This window comes from Mobula hypostoma, chromosome 16 (assembly GCF_963921235.1).
Source record: "Mobula hypostoma chromosome 16, sMobHyp1.1, whole genome shotgun sequence".
In the NCBI taxonomy this organism is placed as follows: Eukaryota; Metazoa; Chordata; class Chondrichthyes; order Myliobatiformes; family Myliobatidae; genus Mobula; species Mobula hypostoma.
The window spans coordinates 56,205,072-56,230,589 of record NC_086112.1 but is presented as its reverse complement, the minus strand read 5'-3'; the positions used below and the strand labels follow the sequence as shown (position 1 = coordinate 56,230,589).

The 25,518-nt window shown below is 40.7% G+C and overlaps 1 protein-coding gene across 1 annotated transcript in view; it reads right to left on the bottom strand.

The window, feature by feature from the left end:
* LOC134357413 (low-density lipoprotein receptor-related protein 1B-like) overlaps positions 1-25,518 on the bottom strand; it is a 67,837-nt gene that overhangs the window by 6,785 nt on the left and 35,534 nt on the right. The window contains exons 22-40 of the mRNA XM_063068978.1: positions 22,066-22,237; positions 18,919-19,143; positions 18,350-18,468; positions 18,124-18,263; positions 16,437-16,578; positions 15,581-15,733; positions 15,089-15,208; positions 13,964-14,086; positions 12,855-13,223; positions 11,543-11,665; positions 10,440-10,562; positions 9,884-10,003; positions 9,164-9,289; positions 8,273-8,444; positions 7,549-7,770; positions 6,953-7,071; positions 6,734-6,873; positions 3,576-3,711; positions 2,973-3,113 (exon numbers count right to left, since the gene is read on the bottom strand). Coding sequence (XP_062925048.1) covers positions 2,973-3,113; positions 3,576-3,711; positions 6,734-6,873; positions 6,953-7,071; positions 7,549-7,770; positions 8,273-8,444; positions 9,164-9,289; positions 9,884-10,003; positions 10,440-10,562; positions 11,543-11,665; positions 12,855-13,223; positions 13,964-14,086; positions 15,089-15,208; positions 15,581-15,733; positions 16,437-16,578; positions 18,124-18,263; positions 18,350-18,468; positions 18,919-19,143; positions 22,066-22,237 — 2,985 coding nt within the window. The remainder of the gene's footprint in view (positions 1-2,972; positions 3,114-3,575; positions 3,712-6,733; positions 6,874-6,952; positions 7,072-7,548; positions 7,771-8,272; positions 8,445-9,163; positions 9,290-9,883; positions 10,004-10,439; positions 10,563-11,542; positions 11,666-12,854; positions 13,224-13,963; positions 14,087-15,088; positions 15,209-15,580; positions 15,734-16,436; positions 16,579-18,123; positions 18,264-18,349; positions 18,469-18,918; positions 19,144-22,065; positions 22,238-25,518) is intronic.

Here is a 25,518-nt window from a genome sequence, read left to right as displayed (position 1 = left end):
GGCTGTTTCAAAGGGGGTGATGAATCAACATACAGGAGGGAGACTGAAAATTTGGCTGAGCGGTGTCATGACCACAATCTCTCACTCAATCAGCAAGAGCAAGGAACTACTTGTAGACTTCAGGAGATGGAAACCAGAGGTCCATGAGCCAGTCCTCAGAGGATCAAGATCAGAGGTGGAGAGGGTCAGTAACTTTGAATTTCTGTGCATCACCATCTCAGAAGACCTGTCCTAGACCCATCATATGAATGTAATTGTAAAGAATGCACAACAGTGCCTCGACTTCCTCAGGAGTCTGCGGAGATTCAGCAAGACATCAAAAACTTTGAAAATCTTCTATAGATTTGTAGTAGAAAGCCTACTAACTGGTTGCAGTACAGCCTGGTAATGGGAACACCAATGCCTTTGAGTGGAAAATCCTACAAAAAGTAGTGGATTCAGCCCAGTACGTCACAGGTGAAGCCCTCCCATTGATCACATCTACATGAAACACTGTCACAGGAAAGTAGCACCCATCAGAGATCCCCACCACTCAGGCCATGCTCTTTATTCACTGATGCCATCTGTTACAAGTGCCTTAGGACTCACATCACCAGGTTCAAGAACAGTTACTATCCCTTAACCATCAGGCTGTTGAACAAGAGGATAACTACACTCTTCTATTCAGATGTTCCCATAATCAATGATCACACTTTAAGGACTATCTTGTTATGGCCAGCTGATGGCACGGTGAGATCAGCACTGGACTCCGGAGCAAAGGTTCCTGAGTTTGAATCCAGGTTGGGCCACTCCTGAGCATGCTTTCCATCCGTGCCAGGCTGAGGGTCGAGCAAGCCACTCAGCCTCGTAAAAAAAAAAATTATAAAAGGGTCGAGTCAGGAACATTCATAACATGACCTGGTTAATCCTGACACCACGTGCCAGACAAGAATGGCTGAATGTCTAGTACGACATGCTTAAAAAAAATCTTATGTCATGCTCTTGTTATTTACTGCTAATTATCTATATTTGCAGTTGCAGTTTGTTGTCATCTATGCTACTTGTTCTTTCATTGATCTTGTTTCTAGTTACAATTCTATGCCTGCAGGAAAAAAGAATCTCAGGGTTGAATGTGGTGAAATATAGAAACATAGAAAATCTACAGCACAATAAGGCCCTTCGGCCCACAAAGTTGTTCCGAACATGTCCCTACCTTAGAAATTACTAGGCTTACCTATAGCCCTCTATTTTTCTAAGCTCCATGTACCTATCCAAAAGTCTCTTTAAAGACCCTATCATATCCACTTCCACCACTGTTGCCGGCAGCCCATTCCATGCACTCACCACTGAGTAAAAAAAAACTTACCCCTGACATCTCCTCCGTACCTACTCCCCAGCACCTTAAACCCGTGTCCTCTTGTGGCAACCATTTCAGCCCTGGGAAAAAAACCTCTGACTATCCACACAATCAATGCCTCTCATCACCTTATACACCTCTATCAGGTCACCTCTCATCCTCCGTCGCTTCAAGGAGAAAAGGCCAAGTTCACTCAACCTATTCTCATAAGGCATGCTCCCCAATCCAGGCAACATCCTTGTAAATCTCCTCTGCACCCTTTCTATGGCTTCCACATCCTTCCTGTAGTGAGGCAACCAGAACTGAGCACAGCACTCTGTATATGCACTGATAATAAATTTTACTTTGAACTTTAATGAGGAACACGATGAGAGTTAGAAGCTTCAAATGTGATAAGAGCGATAACCAACCACCAAAGATGTGTAGTACCCCAACCACCATGGATGTGTAGTACCCCACGGACACATGGAGATCGGAGTGGGATCACAAGGAACACATGAACCATACAGCCTCTTTTTTCTGGTATTACCTTTTCTAGTCTTTGAATGTTCATGGAGGGTCAGGAAAACCCAGTAGGTGTGCACACAGATACTCTGTTGTGCAAGTTCATGTGTTCTTCCGTTGAGACAATAAAGGTACTCTTTGGTAATTGCAGATTCTCTCTGTGCCTCCCTGATCATTATTACCAAGGGTTAAATACTTATAACAGTATTTCCTTTAACCAGGAGTTTAAAAATAACAATTCAACTCCATTAGCTGTTCTGTAGTTTAATTTAGGTTTGCGGTAGGAGGGAGATGATTTACACCAAGTACTGTATATAGCCATGCCCAGTAAGCTTTGATGCCTAATTGCATTAAGCTGGTTGTCAGCTGTCTTGGGCTACAGATACAAATTCTAGTCCCCCCCCCCCCACATTTACTTTCATTTCTCAACTGAGGTAGGAAAGCACAGTTCTGTAGCAAATAGCAGGATCACCAGACACCTCTGGGCGCCCAAGAAATTCCCCCATCAACAGCATAAACATTAACACTTAAATATGGTAAAGCATATTTCTAACATTAAAAGCCAAGATGAATTCTGAAGGACTGTGCAATGTCTACCAAGGCAGACCCTGTGTGGAACTGAACAAGGGGACACATGCCATGTGAGATGTGCTTAGGAAATATTAATGCACATGTTCTCACTGTAGATCAAGTTTTTCTGCTGCAGCTCAAGGATTTAGAAAAAAAAATATTGACAGGATTTAAAAATCTGATTCTCAACTATGTAGATGGGATAGTGAATTATGAGGATCATGTTTACTCTATGTTAGGCCAACCTCCGTTAGGGCTCCATGGTAGGGAAGTGGTTAGCGCAATGCTATTACAGCAGAGGATGTCAGAGTTCACCTGCAGTGCTGTCTGGAAGGAGATCGTACACTCACCCCCTGACCACATGGAGTTCCACTGGGTGCTCCAGTTTCCTCCTACAGTTCAAAGACTTACCGGTTAGTAAGTTAATTAGTCATTGTAGATTGTCCTGTGATCAGGCTAGGGTTAAATAAGCGGGTTGCTGGGTGGTGTAGGCCTTTGGGTCGGAAGGGCTTCTTCCACATTATATCACTAAATAAAATCGTAAGCTGAAGCCAAACGCTACCTTCAGCACAACCCTGTTCATCATCCTTCAACTCCATTCCAGTTGGACACACACAGGTATACTTTGGCGACTGACTGTTAATTTGAGGAGCAGGGAGGCACATGTGCTCACAGTTTCCAAATTCTGCACACCAGCTTCGCCCTAGAAAAAGCACCAAATAAGTCAACATTTCAGAAACAATCAATTTCGGCATTCAGCTTTAACCAGTGCACTAGTTCTGCTCCACTTGCTTCTTGACTGTGGGACAATAAGGACAATCAGCATGTAAATCATTCAAAAATAAAAAGGAAGCTCACAGGATAAAGTTTGTCAATATTGTCAGTCTTTTGGAAATTGAGTTGTGTAGTTTCTCGATTGAAATTAGGCTGGAAGAGTCAAGAAAAATACTCGCTCAAGTTTTTGCATGGAATGAATTTTTCCATACAATAATTGAACTGGAAGGCCTGTTGTAATATTTGAACTACATCTGGCAAGGTAACTATTCTTAAATGATCCCACAGATCTGAATAATATCAACAGTCCGGCATTAAGGCAAATTGTGTGCTAAATATCAGCAGGAACCAAGTAAGTTACACCACATAAAGTAGTCTACAGGTTACTTACCAGATGTCTGTATCAGCTCATGATAGATTATGATGTCCCCAGGGTCAACATTAGCAGCCAGAAGGTTCACATTATCTCCAGTATACTTATTGGCTCCATAAATTCCTTTCCCCTCATCAGCCCAATAAACATGATCCTGGAAATGAATATTTTGGGGAAAATGTCACCCCATTAATCCATGGGAGACTTTAGTCCAAGTTCAACAATTCCCTGCATGTACACTGTTAAATTGCTGGGAATAATTTGAGATCAAACTTGCAAGCAACGTTATTATTCTTGGTTTCAACTGAAGCCGTAAACTTCAGTCACCGAATTTCTGAACCATCTGCTATGAAGAGCTGATATAAACAAAATCTGACATTTATCAATTTGTATCATAGCACAAGCACTTCCTTACAGAACACATTTATTCTGTACCTTAAATGGTTACTGTTGATAGGCAATGTGGCACAGAGAACAATAGTGTGAACTATTCATAGAGTCATAGACACTACAGCATTAAAAAAAAAACAGGCTTTTCAGCCCATCTAGGGTGCCAAAGTAGCAAAGTGGTTAGGATGATTCTATTACAATTCAGGGTGGAGTTCAGAGTTCAAAGTTCAATTCCAGTATCATCTGTAAGGAGTTTGTACATTTCCCCATGGCTTTCCTCTGGATACTCTGGTTTCTTCCCACAGTCCAAAGATATATTGTTGGTAGGTTAATCGAGCATTGTAAATTGTCCTGTAATTAGGTGGGCTACTGGACAGTACTGGTCATTTGGCTGGACGGGCCTGTTATATGCTGCATCTCTAAATAATTCAAAACAATCTGTGCCAAACTGCAAGTCTGCCTAGTCCCCTTGGCCCACACGTGGACTATTAGTGCCTATTAGTGCTGGATTTTCTTTACATCAGCTCTTCAAAGTAGAAGAATCAGAAGTTCAGTGACCAAACTTTACAGTTTCAGTTGAAGCCTAGGATTGTAACTTTGGTTACAAGCTTGATCTTAACTTATTCCCAGTACTTATAAAAAGCATTCACCACCTCCTTGGAAAATGTTCATCTTTTATTGTTTTACAACATTGAATCACAGTGGATTTAATTTGGCTTTTATTAACACTGATCAACAGAAAAAAAGACTCTTGTGTCAAAGTGAAAACAGATCTCTACAAAGTGATCTAAATTAATTACAAATGTAATACACAAAATAATTGATTGCATAAGTATTCACCCCTTTCAGGTCAGTTTTTAGTAGACACACCTTGGGCAGCAGTTGCACCCTTGAGCCTGTGTGGCTAGGTCTCTATCAGCTTTGGATATCTGGACACTGCAACTTTTCCCCCATTTTTCTTTACAAAACTGCTCAAGCTCCGTCAGATTGCATGGGGATTGTGAGTGAACAGCTCTTTTCAAGCCCATCCACAAATTCTCAGTTGAATTGAGGTCTGGTCTCTGACTTGGCCACTCCAGGACATTAACCTTGCTGCTTTTAAGCCACTCCTGTGTAACTTTGGCCTTATGCTTGGGGTCACTGTCTTGCCGGAAAACAAGTCTTCTCCCAAGCCACAGTTCTTTTGCAGACTGCACCAGGTTTTCCTTCAAGATTTCCCTGCATCTTGCAGCATTCATTTTACCCTCTACCTTCACAAACCTTCAAGGCCTGCTGCGGTGAAGCATCCCCACAGCATGATGCAGCCACCATCATGCTTCAAGGTAGGGATGGTGCGTTTTTGATGATGTGCAGGGTTAGGCTTATGCCAAACATAGCATTTAGTCTGATCGCTCAATTTTGGTTTCATCAGACCACAGAAACTTCTTCCATCTGACTTCAGAGCCTCCTACATGCCTCCTGGCAAACTATAGCTGAGATTTCATGCGAGTTTCCCCCCCCCTGCCCAACAGTGGCTTTCTCTTTCCCACTCTCCCATAAATCTGTGACTGGTGAAGCACCCAGGCAACAGTTGTTGTATGCACAGTCTCTCCCATCTCAGCCACTCAAGCTCAAGCCTCCAGAGTTGTCATAGGTCTCTTGGTGGCCTCCCTCACTAGTCCCCTTCTTGCACAGTCACTCAGTTTTTGAGGATGGCCTGCTGTAGGCAGATTTACAGCTGTGCCATATTCTTTCCACAGACCACATGAAAGGGAACATATAAAGGATTGACTTAACTGTACTCCAAGGGATATTCAGTGACTTGGAAATTTTCTTTTGTATCCATCTCCTGACTTGTGCTTTTCAATAGCCTTTTCATGGAGTTGCTTGGAGTGTTCATTTATCTTCATTGCATGGCTTTGCCAGGATACTGGCTCACCAGCAGTTGGACCTTCTAGATGAAGGTGTATTTTTACTACAACGAATTGGAACGCCTTGACTGCACTGTTTTCAAAAGCAGACCTTCATTTAACTAATTATGTGACTTCTAAAACTAGTTGGCTGCACCAGTGATGATTTGGTGTGCTATATTAAGGGGGGGGGGGGGGAGAATGAATGCTTATGCAATCAATTATTTTTTGTTTTATATTTGTAATTAATTTAGATCACTCTGTAGGGATCTGCTTTCACTTTGACACGAAAGAGTCTTTTTCTGTTGACCAGTGTCCAAAAAGCCAAATTAAATCCACTGCGATTCAATGCTGTAAAACAATAAAATACATAAACTTCCTGGGGGTGGGGCATGAATACTTTTTATAGGGATTGTACATGTCCTTATGCACATTTCTCTTAAATGTTGAAATCAAACCCCATCCACCACTTCTGCTGGTGGCTCGTTACACTTTTGCACAACCCTTAGTGAAGTTTCCCCTCACGCTCCCCTTAAATATTTCACTTTTCACCCTTAGCCTATGATATCCAGTTCTAGTCTTACCCCATCTCAATGGAAAAAGCCTACTCGCATTAATCTCATCTATTACCCCTCATAATTTTAAATACTTCTATCAAATCTCCCCTCATTCTCCTACACTTCAGGGAAATGAAGTTCTAACCTATTCAATCTTTCCCTAGAACTCAGGCCCTCAAGTCCCAGCAATAACCTTTTAATTTTTTTTTTCCTCTACTCTTTCAATCTTATTGATTTCTTTCCTGTAGGTAAGTGACCAGAACTACACACAATACCTCAGATTAGGCCTCACTTACATCTTATACAATCTTATTTGAAAACAAATCTTGAAAAACATCACCTCAAATAGAGCTATAGCGCGAGGATGTACAAGGAATTCTTGTGACTGTAAAACTGTTCTTCTGTCCTGTCCATTGAGATCCATACTTGATAATGTATGCAACTTTGCATCAATCCAATATATGCGCCCTTTCATGTGGTCTGTGGAAAAAATAGTTCAAGCAATGTTAACAAAGCCCAATACCAGTCAGTGCACCATTAAAAAGGCCACCTTACTTACCAAGTGCAATGCCTCTTGGCCTCTCAATTTTGGTGCCAAGCAAAAGTTGGCGATTAATACCATTCATGCCTGCTTTCTCAATCTTTGCCGGAGTGCCACAGTCAGACCAGTAGATGAACCTTCAAGGAGAGGGATCACATTTTAAACAAATCTTTGAGTAGATCCAGTAAGCGCAGTTCCTACTGCAATAAACAATAATTTGTAATTACTTAGTGCAAAGACCATTTTCAGCCAAGCAGAGGTTTGTCTTAGAACACAAAATAGACTGCTAAATAAGTGCTAAATAAAATGCTAGATTACATTGGGCCAATGTTGGCTCTCGTGGTATCTGTTACTTGTATTAATGCTTTGCATAGAGGAACAGAGGTTATTTGCTGAATCTCACAGTAAGTTACTTTCACCTTCTCCTTCCTAGTTCCACCTAGGATCTTAAGTTAATTTGAATGTGCACTACCATTATTTGGTTAGAAAATGGCATCCATTAGTTTGACTTGATAAGCACTTTGAAGATGATAATGGCATTTATGAAAGCTTCAAAACACTTGACAAATCCAAAAATCAGTGCCAGTAAGTTACAAAACAGCCAGAGCAAGTACCCTGACAGTGGATCAACCACAACTGAAGCTGGCTCCCTCAAGTCCGTATCAAAAAGAATCTTCCCCTTTGTTCCATCAAAATTAGCCACAGATAACGTTTTCATGCCACGATCAGTCCAGTAAACAAGTTTATTGATCCAGTCCACAGCAATTCCTCCAGGGATTTGCAGGCCATTAATTATGGATGTTCCAGCTGCACGATCCTTCTCATTCAGTGACATGCTACAACAAAAACACAAGACAATTAGAAAGATCGTCAATATTTGCTACCAAGTTATTCCTAGAAGGACTGGATTTTGCAAACCAGCAATAGTGAAATAATAGGGACAGAGGGGACCGCGGGTACTAGAAATTGGAGCAACACACAAGTTGGAGGAACTCAGTGGTCAGACAAAATCTGTGGAGGGAAATGAACAGCTGATATAGAGCAGAAGCACTCAGTGCCAACCTTGAAAAGTTCCTGGTTCACTCATCCATAAATTCCACCCTGCAAATATTGTGCTACCTGCAAATAAAACTGAACTATAGCTCATGCAAATCGGGGGTCAGGGAGCAGGATGGTTAGAAGCTACTTCCTTTGTTTATATTGGAAATCACCTCAACCTGGAGAACAGTGGGTAACTAATAATTTGAGTATCATGACTTGTGGCCATCTGAGCGGTGAGCAATTTCGTCCTATCAATGGAACTTCAATAGGTTACATTTAATGCAAAAGGCATATTACCTGAAGATTGCCCGCTGCCCTACATCAGCCCAGAAGAGCCTCTCCCCTGCAACGTCAGCATCCAGCGCCACAGCACTCCTCAGCTGTACAGCAACTTGGGTGTACTCCCGGAGATGTAATCCCAGCTTCCTGATATCATGGTGGTTTGTGAAGATCAAATAAGGCTCCATGGCTAAATTTCAAATTTGGACTCTTAGCTCAAATTCCAATAAAATGCTATTCATTCAATATTTGTTTTTAACAAGCTAAACTACACAATTTATTAATTATGAAACCTTGCATTTTATTGGCTAGTTTCCACAAGATTAAAACATTTTAATCCAAGGTGTTTCATTTCGGACAGCATACTTTCAATACTTGTATTAACATACTGAACCCAAAATCTCCTCCCCCCCTCCAATATTTAGGTGGACTTAAGTTCATGCAATTAATAGGAAATTGAATAGATGTCAAGCCTTACAGGTAGCTTTGGGCCAAGGTTAATGATATCTTGTTATTGAATTATTTGGTATTAGTATAAACCAGATTTGGAACGTCAACTCAAGTTCAACCAATTGAATGATAACAGGATACAAGAGGGAGCATCCCAGTTCTTAAACTTGTATAAGAAGACAATTTATCAAAACCAAAGTAGCCAAAAAATACAATCTTTGATATTAATCTATTCTTCAGTGAAAAGTCTCATCAATAAAAAAGTACTTAGTTGCAAGGAGATTAGGTCTGCAAAACAAAACCACTCACACAAATGCAAACACATTAAGCTATTCCTACACCCGGAAATGAACCAGAAGTATACCATTCAGTTTTTTTTAAAAAAATGCCCCAGAAAAGCATTCTTACAACAAATTACCAATGCACAAATTACAAGGAGCACATGCAGTTTAGACTTGCCTATTGCCTTGCAAACTCCATTAGCTGGATCCATAAAGTAACCTGCATGACATTCACACATGTAGCTTCCTTCTGTGTTGACGCAAATTTGACTGCAAGCTCCAGGGTTGTGGCACTCATTAACATCTGGAAAGAAATCAGACTCCTAGGAACCTTTATATTTGTGGTTTAGTAAGGCAACCAAGAATAGTGCTATGTTCTTTATAGTAACCTCCGAACCAATAGCAGTCAATGTAGTATACCCAAAGTTATACAAGTTCTGAAGGGTTTCCAAATACAGTAAAGCCCTCAGATTGGATTGTTCAGCTCTCAGGGGTCTTCCGTGTTTCCTTAAAACCCAACAGGTTTACTGAACAATAATAAATATAGCACCCAAAAACTTGATGTGTGAGGTGTTAATAAGAGTAACACCCAATAGCCTAAGAAATTAGATTTGACAGTAAAACAGGAGCCTGAATTGTTCAATGATTCAGGAACAGCTTCTTCCCCTCTGCCAGCAGATTTCTGATTGTACATTGAACCTATAAAAACTAACGGACTACTTTTCCCCTCTTTTTACACTAATTTAATTTTTAAAAATATATTTATATTTATTACTGCAATTCAGTTATGTATTACAATGTACTACCTCCACATAACAAATTTCATGTCAATGCCAGTCATATTAAATTCTGAAAACTCTGGCACTAATCTTGCAACAGGCCATTCAAGGAAACCTACCTCCACAGGTAGTCTTGTCAATCAAATCGTAACCAGCGGGGCATTCACACTCATAACCAATGACGAGATCAAGGCATATGTGGGAGCAGCCACCATTCTTCTTTAAACACTCATTTTTATCTACAGAGAAACATATTGGTGCCCACATTCAGTGTTATAACCTCAGTAAATATCCTCAAGCAAAGAAGCAGAAACCTACACAGTTCACAAAGAAACTTCTGCATTTGATTTGGATATTTTACTTAGGCAAAATGATTACTAGAAACCAATTGGTGCGTTATTTTGGAAAAGGAAATCTAAACTTAGTGCAAGTGGAGTCACCTCAGTAATAATGGGTACCATTTCAGGATTACAGTGTTAGTTCACCCATGATAGAATTGCTTGATCAACTCTAAACCAGTAAATTTCTATACATCTATTTTCCATAACTGATGAACATCTCAGTTGCAATAGTCAAAAAAACTGAATGGAACTGCAGGATTTTATTATGCATTTCTAGCACAGTTTAATTTCAAATTTGCACGTTCAAAGTATAGCTTAAGGCAATGTCACTTACTACATTCTTTGAGAATTTCATCACTCCAGTCTTTACAGTCCTGCTTGGTATCACACACTTGGCTGATGTTTATGCATTCTCCACTATGACATTTGAAGTTAGTTTGTCCCATGCACTCTGAAACTAAGCAGAAGTATTTGAAAATATTATTCCAATCAATTTTTTGCCATTTAAAACATCCCAGATGCAAATCAAAAGAATTAGTGTTGATCTCAGTAACGTGGGGAAATTTCTTCACGTTAGCATTGGTTTCAGTACTATTTTATTGGCAAGTTAAAAAGATCTGGCATTCTTGGCAACTCAGCAGCTGATATTCCCTGAAATCAGTCCTGAAAGGAACATACCAGCACTCCCTATAACAATTGCAGCTGTAACATGGGGTACGGAAGTGGGAGTAGACTTCCAGGATCATCGGGGGACTGGGAAGATTGGCAAGGAACAAGTCTGCTCTTCTTAACTTGTGAAGCAGTGGGCACAGATCCTTCAAGTGCCCAAAGGTTAGGTCACATGGGAAGAGCTCTACAAGGAAGTAAGTGTCCATGTCTGTTCTGGGGGGGGGGGGAGGGAGTGGGGTGCTGAAGAGTAGATAAAGATAAGCCCTTGGGAGGGTGTGTGACTTCACTAATGCAGCACTGAGCAGCAGGGTCCTGGCAGGTAAAGAGCAGCAGCTCGAAACTCCTAACACCAAAAAAACCAAGTGATTTAAAATTAGAGGGTCACAGGCCTAGTAGTCCAGACATACTGATCAAGTTTGAGCTTCCAGATCAGGATAAATGCTGTTTCAGGGCCACTATACAAATGGCATGGCTTCAAAGGGAAAATTGTCAGCAAAAGGTGGTCGCTCTCCAAGCAACACATTTTCAGAATAGATCAAAATACGATTGCAAAGACATAGCATTTTTGTTCATGCAAGATGCCCAAAACAACATCTGGAACATCTAGGTGATTTATAGAAATCCCTGCCAAATCCAGAATAGTACCCAGAATGTGCACATCATCACTTCCCTCCAGATTAATTTTTTCAGCTTTTTTTTTAAAAAAAAAGGTGGAGCAACTTTTTAAAACCTATGTTACTGAACAAAAGAAAAAGCATGCCCACTTACTTTCCTGACAGTTGAGTTCATCACCACCATCACGACAGTCTCTAAACTGATTGCATCTCTTTCTCCCAGGAATACAACTGCCATCATTACATTGGAAGTGATCAGGCCTACATGTGTGAGGAGCTAAATAGTAGAATGAAGATTAATAAGTAATGATTACAGTTATAAAATTGCAAGATCTTAAAGCTAGGTCTGCAAAAGTCTCAGTACCATATTTGGTAACCACATATTTTGATCAAGCAGAAACGGGAAAGCAGGGAGCTTCTGAAACTAGCAAAACTCAGGTAGTATCTGTGCTGAATATTTTCTTACATGTAATTGTTGCTCTGACACGTGGTTTTCTTTAGTTAAACATACTCAAACTCACGTTTATCAAATACTGTTTTAACAAAAAGTAAATTGTGTTGATAAGTTTAATTGTGGAGTTTTTCCATATGATTAGTATTTCCTGATTGGCATTTTGGCAATAATACTATTAAAACTAGCCTATTCCCTGCCTTCATATTGGTCTTTTTCTAATCCTCCACTACCCTCATGTTAGTTTAGTATTTTATGAAAATTTTCGACTAATGAGCCCACTGTCTCCACAGCCTTTTACTAACTCCAACATGTAGTCCTGGTGATTTCTTCACCCTTAGTAACTCACCCACCAAGTCTCTCCAGGATCATGCCTTGTAATTAGGATTTTTGAAAGTTCACCAATTTCATTTAAATTAGCCCACTGCTATCTTGAGTAATGCAATGTCATCTAGTGATGACAAGCAAAAATTTATTCCGCACATCATTACCTGGCTGGTCATTATTAATTCACCAGCTTTGTTGGGGCCCCACATTAACCCTCAGTCTTTTTCCTATTTAAACATTGATGGATTCTGATGTTTTGAAAAAAAACACATGCAAACTCTCTCTCAAAATTTACTGTTCATTTCAACTTTTTGGATATGATGCTGGATCCCAAAAGCTTTCTTGTCTTCTGATCTACCATTATCCACAGTCTTTGTACATCCAGATAATTCCTCCTTTTGCATTTTCATTGCACTTATTCAGATTGAAGACCCTTGTTATCCATCCATGATGTTTACTCTCAAACTACCATTTGGAGTTCCATTATATTGCAGCCATTAATCTCCAGGAGATCTTTGGTGACTAGGCTCGTTAATATTTCATTACACAATCTAAAATTGCCTAGTCCCAGGTAGACTCCTAAATGTACTGCTCTAATAAAATAATCCAATATTTGCATAACTTCTATGATACATTCTTTGGGTCAATTATTGTAGATTAAAATGTGTAACTAAGGAGATAAACTTACGGCAATTGGCTTCATCACTTCCATCTTTGCAGTCAGCATCACCATCGCAGTACCAGCGAGTGTGGATGCATTCACCCGAGGCACACAGGAACTCATTAGGAGAGCAGGCCAAAGGAGGAAGTGTGTATCCACAGTGGTCTGAAGATTCATCCGATTTATCTGTACAATCTTCACTGTTATCACACACCCAATTTAAAGGTATGCATTCTGAGTTATTGCACTGAAACTCATGAGCACCACAGGTAGATAAAGCACAGTTCTTTTCATCACTTCCGTCACCACAATCATCCATACCATTGCAGGCAAATGTCTTAGCAATGCATCTCCCACTGGAGCAAGTGAATTCCAAAGGATCACAAGTAATTTTACCTGGGGGAGGGAATGGATCTCACAACAGGTGATATTGTAAGTAGAACATAGTTTTCCCATATAGCTTTGCCAATTAGACACATACAAAGATGCTGACTAGCTAGACAGGAACCAGTTAAGCACAGACCTTTTGATGACAAATTGATGTAGCCATCTGTTGTATTTTAAACAAAAACCTACTTGTTCACTTTATAACAAGTGAATTGAAAACCATGCATTAATTAGACTTCACAATGGTGCACAAGTGGTTTATGGGTTCAGAGCTGATTGAGTGCAGAATTTATGTTTTACATTGAATACAATACCTCATTTGGCAAACAGACGCCAGATTAGTTGCACCGATATTACATGATTTGAGAGAATTCAGATTCACCAGGATACTTGCCGGAATGGAGAACATAAAATGCAGATTAGAAGAGCCAAGGCACCAAAATCTTTAATACCTTGAAGTTTAGAATGAAGAGTGGTATCAATAAACACTCAGAGAAGAAACTTATTTGTATCACAGGACTGGTAGGTAGAACTTCCTGGAAGCATGGATACCATCAAATTGGCTATGTGGTCAATTTGTTAATAAAGATACTTATTACGGCTACCAAGTCAAAGTCATGAAAGCACTTCAGTTTGTGTTAATGTTGCAAAAGCTTTTCCCCAGCATGAACTCAAGTTTGTCTCCTTTGAAATGGCATGGATATCAACCTGAAGTTTGTTTTCAATAGTCTGGAGACGAGTTAACCTACCACAATCAATCTCATCACCATTATTATGGCAGTCCTTCTCTCCATCACATCGCCATGCAGCAGGAATGCACTGCGAAGATCCAGGTCCACAGCTGATTTCATGGCTAAGACACATTCTTTGATCTAGGGGAAAATATTGACACGTCATACTGAATCTGCATTTCAGCTAAAAAGTCAGTAACTGGAGTGCCAGGCAACTGTAACCTTGAGCACTCAATATCACGAGCTCTGAAGCAGGAGTGGTCAAGTTATCTATTTATTTAGAGAGCCAGCATAGAATAGGCCCTTCTGGCCCTTTGAGCCTCATTGCCCCACAACCCCAAATTAACCCTAACCTAATCATAGAACAATTTACAGTGGCCAACTTCCTGCCATCTGCTGGGAGATACAGAAACATCTTTAGCCAAGACAGTTGGACTGTAAAACAGCTTCTTCCCAAGGACTGTTGTGCAGCTGAATAATGTTACATCCCGGCTTGCCAGTAGCCTTTGACTTCAATAGTCCATAGCACTCACTTGTTGCATGTAAATATGGGAATATTTGTTCATTTTTAATTAAGTCATATTGCAATGGAGTAGCACCACAATCTCGTTGTCTTGAGCAATTACAATAAAGTTCTATTCTAACCTATCCAGTACAATTTTGAAGGAAACTGGAGATCCCAGAGGAAACCCAACCATTCCACAGGGAGAACGTCCAGAGACTCCTTACAGAGGACACCAGGACTGAACTCTGTTGTGCGAAAATGTAATAGCACTGGGCGGACTGCTACAGTACTGAAGCACCCAAATTAGTGGTGCATGCTATCAACAGGTTACAGCATTTGATACATCTACTTTGGACAGTTTGACTTCTAATTCACCCCCACTCCCATTAATGTCTTCAAGGGTGTTAGCTGTTGCTCATAACAGGGCCACCCTAAAATGACTACTTGTTACTATTTGGGGGTTTCTATAGCAATACTATAAGCCTAGGAGTCAAACTCCAAAATCAGATTACTTAATCTCTTTTTAGTAATCCACTAAATTGCTAATTTTACAGATTCTGGAGATTTAAATGAATGACAATATACACTGGGCAAATAGTTTCTCATCCATCTCTTACCAACACAGGAGCAGTACTTACGACAGACATCTGTGCTTTCATCAGATCCATCTTCACAGTCAGCTTTGCCATCACATAACCACTTACCAGGGACACATTGTTTATTGTGGCACACAAAGTCAGATGCTCCACAGGTGTTAACTAGTGGAAAGACAAACAGTAAACCATATTGCATTCAGTTTACAATCAGCCTCTAGATAGTGACTGAAAATAGCTTCTGTTGCAGGGGAAGTCAGTTACCACATTGGATGTACTCAATTTTAACCTAACTAAACAAATACCTTTTATTTCCTATTCATGTAATATGTCGCTGGTTTATTTTTGTTAGTCCGTGTGGTAGGAGCTCTGGTTTTAACCTATTACAATGCTGCAAATTAACACTTCACACATCAGAAGTCTGGCAGCAAGTCAATGCAATTCAGGAATAAATTAAAAAAAACCTTGTACTATTACATCAGCCTCTCTTGAGCAGTTAAACTCTAGGTTAAACCTAATGGATCTTGGCCAACTCACATATGCCCATCCTGCAGTGCTGTCCGTCCTTATCCAGCTCCATCCCAGATGGACACACACAGGTATATTTGGAAGAGTTTCTGTCCATCTGGGGAGCTGGGAGACACATGTATTCACAGCTCCTTGTCTTCAGATTCTCACACCAGTTTTTGCCTGTGGATAAACAAAGCTAGTTTGCAATTAGATTGTTTCAACTAAGAAATTAGACTCTGATCACAGTAAAATCATACAGAAAGAGGATTTACTATACCAAGTGATCTATTCCAATAAAAGAATAAATACGGAACCTTTTTCCTAATCTCAGTGCTGGGCTAGTGGGCAAGTGTGAAGCTCAATTATCTGTGCCAAGTAGATTGCCAACAACTGCACAGGAATTGATACCTGACCAATTTAAAAGTAGAACTCTAGAAATTGGTAACAGGTTTACAGAACATAAAATGAGCCAAAGATATGAAGAGGCAAGGCAATCTACAAGCTGTCAATCAAAGCCTGAACACAATCTTAAATTCTCCAATCTTCAGAGAGGGGCTCGAAAAAAAAATTTGCACTATAAATTTAAATGTAGTAAAGTATTGGTTAGTTATATATAGACAAGAAAAAAATTGCTTATACATTGGAAAGCTTAGTCATATTCATTGCCAGAAAAACTACCAGGTCAAGTTTGGTGGTGGTGTGCGTGGGATAGGGTGTAATCCTGATTCTCAAGATCAAAAATAAAGAGAACTTCAAGCTCAGGATAACCAGGCTGGGGGATTAGGAACAAATACAAGGAAGAGTTGAACAAAACTACTAACTGCAATGTTACCCAACTCTCTTTAAGGACAGATCACAAGTCAGGAACATTGTCAAAGTTTACCTGATGGTTGAGTCAGCTCATGATAAGCAATGAGGTCTCGAGGATCATGAAGGTTGGCAGCTAAATGCACTATATCTGAACCCGTAAATTTGTTTGTTCCATAAAGTGCTTTGCTTGCCCCATCAATCCAGAATACATTATCCTAAAATGAAAGCAGATCAAATCTGTTAATAGATACAAATACAATTTCCTGGATATTTACTCATGTGACAGAATCACACCATGTGTAGTTTGAACCTTTGATCATTGTTAGTAATTCAACACAATTGTATGATAGTAGCAGTGATCTAGTCAGCATCAATTTCAACTAAGTAGTCTAAGAATGGAGAGGAAGGAGGAAGACAGAGGTCCGTGAGCCAGTAATTGTTGGAGAATCAGAGGTGGAGAGGGCAGTAACTTTAAATTCCTGGGTGTCTCTACTTCCTCAGGAGTCTGCAGACATTTGGCATGTCATCAAAGATCTTGGCAAACATCTATAGATGTGTGGTGGAAAGCGTGCTGACTGGCTGCATTACAGTCTGGTATAGGAACACCACTGCCCTTGAGTGGAAAATCCGACAAAAGATAGTGGATTTGGCCCAGTACAAAGGTAAAACCCTCCCAGCCATTGGGTACATCCTCATGAAATGTTGCCATAGAAAAGCAGCATCCATCAACAAAGAACCTTACACCCAGGCCATGCTCTTTCCTCGCTGCTGCCATTAGGTAGAAGGCACAGGTGCCTCAGGATTCACACCACCAGGTCCAAGAACAGTTACTACACCTCAACCACCAGGCTCTTGAAACAAAAAGGGATAACTACACTCATTTAAGGACTCTGTTACATTGCTATTTCATGCTCGTTATGTTATTGCTATTTATTGATATCTGCATTTGCACAGTTCGTTTACAGTTAAAAATTCCTGATGTTTAGTTACTGTTCTATAGATTTGCTAAGTACGCCAGCAGAAAGAGAACCTCAGGGTTTTTAATGTCGTGACATGCATCTAACCTGATAACAAATTTTACTTTAAACTTTGAAGAATGGCCTCAAGGTTGTCTCTCCTGACGCTGTCATTAATCATCCAACCACCTCCTCTCCGTTGCCTAGATACATTAATCAATTGCTCTTATTTGGAAACCCCAATTCCCCTTCCCGCAAATAGTCTAGATAACAAATAGTTTATATTTATCTGTAAAAGATTAGCAGTAAGTAGTAAAACAGTGATGTAGGTGGGAAGGAGAAAATTCTGGTGACAAAAGGGCTACATTTTAAATAATATTCAGGATTTGGTCCTCGCACATAAAGTGATTCTGCTTGTTGCAGTGGCCAGAAAGGAAGTTTTAGAATACTGAAAACTAAAGGGGTGGGGAGTTGTGGGGGTGGAGACAAGCCATGGTGATGGCAACCTTGTTTGTGCGTGGAAAGTCACCACCGAAGGGAAATCTTGTTCTGGACCCTCAAAGTGCTGTTTTGGGAAGTAGGGGAGAAGTAATATTAGGTGGTCTGATTTTATAAGATGACACCAGCATGTGCAATGGAGTGATCCTTAATGAATGGAACAGAATAGTAACAGCAAGATAATAGGTTATCTGTATGCTTGTGATGGAAATGTTACTGGACTATTTCAGACTTCAAGGAGATTAGTAGAGAAGTCAGGTGACACATTAAATACATGGATCAGATCAGACCATCACCCAGACTTGCCTCAAAAATGGTAATTGCAAAAGCATGAGCAAGGAATTCCTTTGACTCCAACACAACTCTTCTGTCTTGACCATTTAAATCTACACTTGATAATGTATGCAGCTTTGAGTCAACCCAATAGAGACGGCCCTTCACAAGATCTGTAGCAGAGGGGGAAAATTCACTGCATTACAAAATGAAATGACAATATAGAACATGCTCTAGTCAAGATTAGCTGCCCACTTACCCAAGGCAATGCCACATGGCCATTCGATATCTCTTGTAACCAGAACGCTACGATCATAGCCATTCATTCCTGCTCTTTCAATCGTTGCTGGCTCACCCCAGTCTGACCAGTAAACAAACCTAGAAACATGGCAGGAATATTCATTCAAGCACTTCAAAATGGTCACCTAGAATTAATATGGAGTTAAACTTCTTTCCCCAAAAATTCAACACATCTATTCTTGACAATTTCAATTGTAACCAAATATTAAACTTCCAAGTAGAGCAGCTATTTAAAAAAAATCTCAGCATTTCTGAAATCATTGTAATGATGTCTCTATCCTACAGACTAAGGGGTTTATTTCAATCCCATTGATCCTCAATCAGGACACAAAAGCTTTAATATTTTCAAATCAACTAATTCCTTGTTAGTTACTACTCTCAATTTCTAAAATACAGCCCCAGGAATGGTCAAAACTTTTATAATACTAAAGCTGGAAAAATAGGAGCCAAAAAGTCAGCTGAGAACAGTCAAAGTTGCAGTCTTCAAAAAAAAAGCAATGATACAAAACAAGTTAAATAATTCATTACCCAGAGAGTGGATTAACAACTATGGAAGTTGGATCTCTCAGGTCTGTATCAAAAAGGATTTTCCTTTTAGTGCCATCATATTTCACAACGGAGATAGTCTTAGTGCCACTATCAATCCAGTAGAGATGCTTATAGATCCAGTCCACAGCAATTCCCACAGGAGCTCCTAGATCTTTGGCTATTTTGGATTTATGAGCAGAGTTTCCACGTTTATCCATGGACACACTGTTGAGAGTAATTGACATTTAGAAATGTACTGGTTAGAACTTCTCCTTAAAAGTGTAATCTATTTTGAGAGCTTCTAACTTGCAACAGTACAAACAAGGGAAGAACACCAATCTTCTCAACTACGAGCACAGAAAGGAGGAATAAAGTTAATTTGCTAAATTTGTTATTTATGCCCAAGAGCAAAGCTCATAATTGGATGTATCTATGGAATAGAACAGCATTTAATTAACGTTGACATTGATCTAGGAAGTAAGTTAATCAGGTTAATTCAAGACGAACATTGTACCCTGGCCACTTGAGCCCTCTTGTCCAAACACAACTACCAACTTGTTTGAATTAACTGTTCAGTCTGTAAATAACAATGGTTTCATTGAAGTGGCCAGCAAGTACATAATACCTACAAGAATACTCACTTTGTAAATGTAATCCTATGCCCTACCTATTTACATCAAAAAGACATGCAGGACGGGTCCATACCATCCATTCACAGAATCAAGTAGCTCAGTTCTAATGGCACAATTTAAGTATCAGAAACCTGCAGAGTTTAGGATAACCTGTTCAAAACCTTGAAATTGAATGCTTTGCAGTTTCTCAAACAATGCATTCTGAGCATCAAATCTACCAGAAGGTTTCAACAAGGTTGAACGTGGCACAATGTTAATGGAATCCAAGGGGCAATGCCAAACTGGATTCTCAAGTGGCTCAGCAGCGAGCAGCAAGATAGAAGCCTGACATTTATATTGTGACCAATCTGTTACTAATGGAGGACCAAGGCCGAGCCTTTCGCTTTCTAACACACAGAGTTAATTTAGGCTTGAATATAGCAGCATGAAGTAGAGGTCAAGGATTACAAAAATTACTTGTTATTAGTAAGGAAGACAGACTGCATTAAGCAACAGATAATAGGAGAAAAGGGGCAAAATGAACTTAGTCTAAAGAATTCACTATTATTTGTTGGGGAGGTTCAGTGTTGAAGAGTGGCACGTTACCATAGCAATATTACAGCGACAGTGATCCAGGTTCAATTCCGCCGCTGGTCGCAAGGAGTTTGTACCTACCTTGGTTCCTTCCTGATGCTCTGGTTTCCTCCAGTATGCCTACTCACGTTAGTAAGTTAATTGGTCACATGGGTGTAATTGGGCAGTGTGGGTTTGTTGGGCTGGAAGGGCATATTACTATGCTGTCTCTCCAAATTTAAAATAAATAAAAGGGTAAGTATTGGAGTGGATCAAAGGACTCTGCATGACCACCCAATGATCTTAAGGTGGCAAACTATTTTAGTAAAAATGACACACACACACAGACTACTAGTTAAGGCACAAGTTCAAAGTAAATTTATTATCAAAGCACATGTATGTCAACCATATAACAAATTCATTTCTTGTGGGCATGCACAGTAAAAACAAGAAACACAATAGAAGCAACGAAAGAATTCCCCAAAAGGGACAGACAAACAAAAGACAGCAGACTGTGCAACTGCAATAGAAGTAAAAAAAATAAAATAAATAATAAGTATTGAGAAAATGAGTTGTAGAGTCCTTGAAAGTGCATTCATAGGTTGTGGTAACAGTTCAGTGATGGGGCGAGAGGAGTTGTGAAGTTATCCCCTCTGGTTCAAGACCCCGATGGCTGTGGGATGATAACTGGTCCTGAAGCTGGTGGCGTGGGTCCTGAGGTTCTTGTACTTTCTTCCTTAAGGCAGCAATGAAAAGAGCATGATCTGGATTAATGGGAGTCCTTGATGATGGATGCTGCTTTCCTGCAATGGAGCTCCATGTAGATGCGCTCAGCGGTGGAGAGGACTTTATCTATGATGGCTGGGCTGTATCTACTACTTTCTGTAGGATTTTCCATTCAAGGGCATTCAATTTCCATATCAGGCCGTGATGCAACCAGTCAATATACTCTCCACTGCACATCTATAGAAATTTGTCGAAGTTTTAGGTGATATGCCAAATCTTCGCAAACTTCTAAGTAGAGGCATTGCTGCGCTTTCTTCATTATGGCACTGTGCTGAACCCAGGTCAGATCCTCCGAAATGATAATATCGAGAATTTAAAATTCGCTGACCGTCTCCACCTTTGATGTCTCCGATCAGGACTGGCTGACTGACTTCTGATTTCCTCCTCCTGAAGTCAATAATCAGCTCCTTGATCTTGCTGATGTTGAGTGATAGAATACAAGGACAGGGAATTAATGCTGGTACTGTGTCAAAAACATAAGACTGCAAAACTGCTTAAAGTACAAGCTTGAAGAAATTGCTCTGAAGATGTAGGGGAGTTGACAAGCTTGTCAGAAGTGGAAGACTGTACCTTTAAAATTCTTAAGCTAGGACTGCTTTCTAAGAAACAACGTAAACATTGGAGATAGAGCAGCAGAGAATTTAGGATGAAGTTCAGAAAGGACATAAAAATGCAGCAAATTTGCACAAGGCAATAGCAGTGGATGGGAAGTGAAATCTTCAGATCAAAATCAATGTTACTGGACTTCTAGCATCCGTAGTTCTTGGCTTTAAATGTGTGCCCATTCATTTTTTAAATAGGCAGTGAAAGGAGGAAAGTGGGATAAGGGGATGAAAGATGCAGAACCTCCACATTCAAATACACATCCAAATAATTTTCAAAGCCGTCACATGCAAGGCTGTAGAGCTAGTTCAAGAAGTTGGAAGAAGATAATGGCCTTTTCCCCTTCCTTCCGCCTCCACATTCCCAATTTGAATGGGGACAAGGCTGAGTAGTCTTGTACCATACATCCCAATTCTAAAAAAAAAGCCAAACATGATACCATAACAGATTTGGACACCAAATCAATGCACGTTTACTTGACAAATGAATGCATTTCAATGAATTAAAGTCATTATCCAGATGATCATGGTCAAATCTCAAAAGGCAACCTTAGTTTAAATTCACAAAAACATACCTAAATATTGCTTGCTGTGTCAAGTCAGCCCAGAAGAGGGTCTGTGTTGCAACATCTACATCAAGAGCTACAGCATTTCTCAATTGCCACGCAATCTCTGTGTATTCCATTTTATGCAAACCAATTTTCCTAATATCATGATGGTTAGTGAAAACCAAATAAGGCTCTTCACCTGTAAAGAAACCTTTAGTAAGCAAATTGAAGCCTAGAAAAATTAATTTTCCAAATTACAGTAGCAGCTGCTACACCAAGTAACAACTTATTCAAAGTCTGCAAAATAATATTGGCTAACAATTATCTGTTCAAAATACTATATAAAATTTACCTCATTTCTAGAGGACCATTTAAAAATATGCCAACTGAAATTGCAGTTTCTTTAAGAGTTAAGCATTATGAAAATTAAAATTGCAACTACAATTGCTCCGTGGCCTCTAGAGATATTGTCCATTTGCATGACCTCTGTTTCGTACAAACATCACTTCCTGTTCATAAGCTGTTTTTAAACCACCACTTCCTGCACAGGCTAATTCAGATTTCGACTTGAAGCATGGAGTAGAAAGACAACTATCTGCATATGCTCCTGAAACGGCAATATCTGTGTGTGTAAGCTTTCTTAATATTGGTAAGCATTGAGTAAAGGTACTTTGAAGGAAATATTAAGTTTATCATTCATTGCTATTAAGCTATCGTCATGGCACGAGTTTATTCTCATCCACAGCATAGCTATAGAATGTTGCATGAATGCATAACTTTGTTAACACTGTTCATGAGAATAATCAAAAATATCAGTATATTCAGGTATATGATATTTCTGTATCAAACCTAATATGTGTTTTACTTAACTTTCTGCAGTTTCTCTTTAAAAACACAAAGGAAGTTCCTGACTCTACTGCTGGGGCAGTAGACTGAGAAGATAACTTGTCCTCAAGGAATTGCCGCAGACTGGAGATGCGTCTGAATGCCGTACACTACAACGACAGCTTCCGACGCTTGCAACGTCAGTCGCTGTGCCTTGGAAGTTCAGGTCAGAATGAGGTGCATCGAACATGTCTTCAAGACGTTCGAGCAAGACCACACTTAGCATAGCTGCAGCACGAGCCCACCCCAGGGCTGAAGTGCCACAAGTGAGAGCAGCGTATGCCAAATGCGAAGCTGAAATACTAGTTGGAAAAGGCTCAGGTAGACATGGAGAAAGCATGCATAGACACAGGGAAAGCTCACATAGAAGCTACATTGAGGGCACTCGGAGAGTGAAGCTGAGGCTGCCCTAGTAGAAGCAAAGGTGTATGAAGCAGCAGCAGTCGTCTCCCTGGGAAGATGACTGAAGAACTGACCATTGATGCAAGTCTTCTAATACAACACGGTTGCTCAGAGGATGAAATCGAAGAGGCAGACATAGATAGGAACCAACTTCTAGTCATGCTTCATACCAAATTTTTACCAGTCCTCCTCCTGAACTTGCATCCTCTGCTTCAGATTCAAACCCAAGGATGAACCTTCATTTAAGGTACGAAGTGAGTAGTGCTTGTTACGTACCCCGTAACTGGGTTGCCAAACCAGCAGAAATGGATCACTCAGTTGGAGTCTGGATTACTAGATCTAAGAAAGTTTTATTAAAGAAACAAGCAACACAGTAATCGAAAGGATAATAAATGCAACAGTTCAGCAATGATAAACACACATGTGCACAGAATTAAGATAACAGGATCAATCAAGCTCTATCGTTGTCTAGGGGTAAATGACCAATTTCAAAGTGACACAAAGTTCAGTCCAATTTAGTTCAGTTCACAGTAATCGTTGCCATGGCGATGGACAACGTGGGGGGAAGGAGAGAGAGAACGAGAACAACTGATCATTCAGAACGGCTTCCACTCACAGACCGGCGATATTGCTCACAAGCAGCTTTCGGGCGGGTCCTTTGTGATGTCACCTGAGGTCACCGACTGTGACCCCTCCTCCAGATGCGGTCGATCCTCTGCAGTGAAACTGGCACCCAAGCAAGGGCGGACACACACCGGGTTCCCGCTGATCGTACCTTTCCACCCTGTGCATTTAAGGCTGATCCCCTGATCAGCCGTCCAAGAGCTTCCCACCGACTCGTAGAGGCGCACCGCTTCCAGGGTCTCGTTACCTCGAGTGTCGTGTGTGTCCTGCCTTAGCGAACCTGTCCCTTTTTATCCCCCTGCTGGGGTATCGCCTGTCCATCACTTCAACCAGTTCAGGGTTCAAAGGGGGAGCTGCTCTAGACAGCTCTCTCTCCCGTCCCTTCATTACACATCTCCAGATTCTGCTTCATTGTTCCTCATCTCTCCTTCCCGAGGACAGGTGGCAGACCCACTGCTGATGCCACTGATGCTAGTCCAGGCCAGCAAACATCTTAATTTATGTGTATTCTCGTCACATGCTCAAAGCCAGCCATCTTGGAAACACATGGGTGCTCATCACTTAAGAGCCGACAAGTGCCGAGCAGTGCTTCAAGTGGCTCACCTTTCAACAGAAGCCACCATGGAACCAACTGCACAACCCTCACTTGCTGCACCGGGCTGTGGTGATAAATCACCGTCGGACAATAGTTGAGTGAGATGCTGAGCTTGGCCACAGAAGCCTAGAGGTAGAGGTAGAGTCATGCTGAATGGGGACAAGATGGTCACCTGGAGAATGGTGGAGAACCTGAAGAGAGTAGCAAGGAGAGCTGGAGAAGCAGTAACAAAACATTGCAGAACACAGGTGGACACACAGTGTAGCAAGCACTTGTGGTCTCCAGGAAACTGAGCCAAGAACCGACTGACACTGCAGATACAGCTGTAAATTCAGGACCTTCACCCTGCAGCAGAGCAGGATGGGGAGTCAGACGAGCATCTATCAGATGTAGCTACAGGCCCATAAATTTGAAAGACATATTCTGGAACATCAGAAGTTACCGGAGGCAGATCCAGTGGATTTGTTGAGGAGTCAATAGGAGGAGAGGTCTGCTTACCCTGCCAACTCTCAGAGTGCGACTATATTCCCAACAACAGGGATGAAAATCCTAACTCCTGAAGCAGCACGTGGTTGTTCACATCTTAAGGACAGCTGTCAAAATCCCTCTACTTGACTCTTCTGCCGCGATTCTCCTGTTGCTTGGCAGAGACACCTTCCTTCCACGCACGTAGATTTATTTATTTTTAAGGCCTCTGTTAGTCTTATGAGACTATGGATTTGTGCCTTGGAAGGTTTCCAGGGCACAGGTCTGGGCAAGATTGTATGGAACCCCATGCTGCAAGTCTCCCCTCTCCACGCCACCGATGTTGTCCAAGGGAAGGGCATGAGGACCCATGCAGCTTGGCACCGGTGTCATCGTAGAGCAATGTGTGGTTAAGTGCCTTGCTTAAGGACACACACGCTGCCTCAGCCAAGGCTTGAACTAGCTACCTTCAAATCACTAGACGAACACCTTAATCACTTGGCCATGCG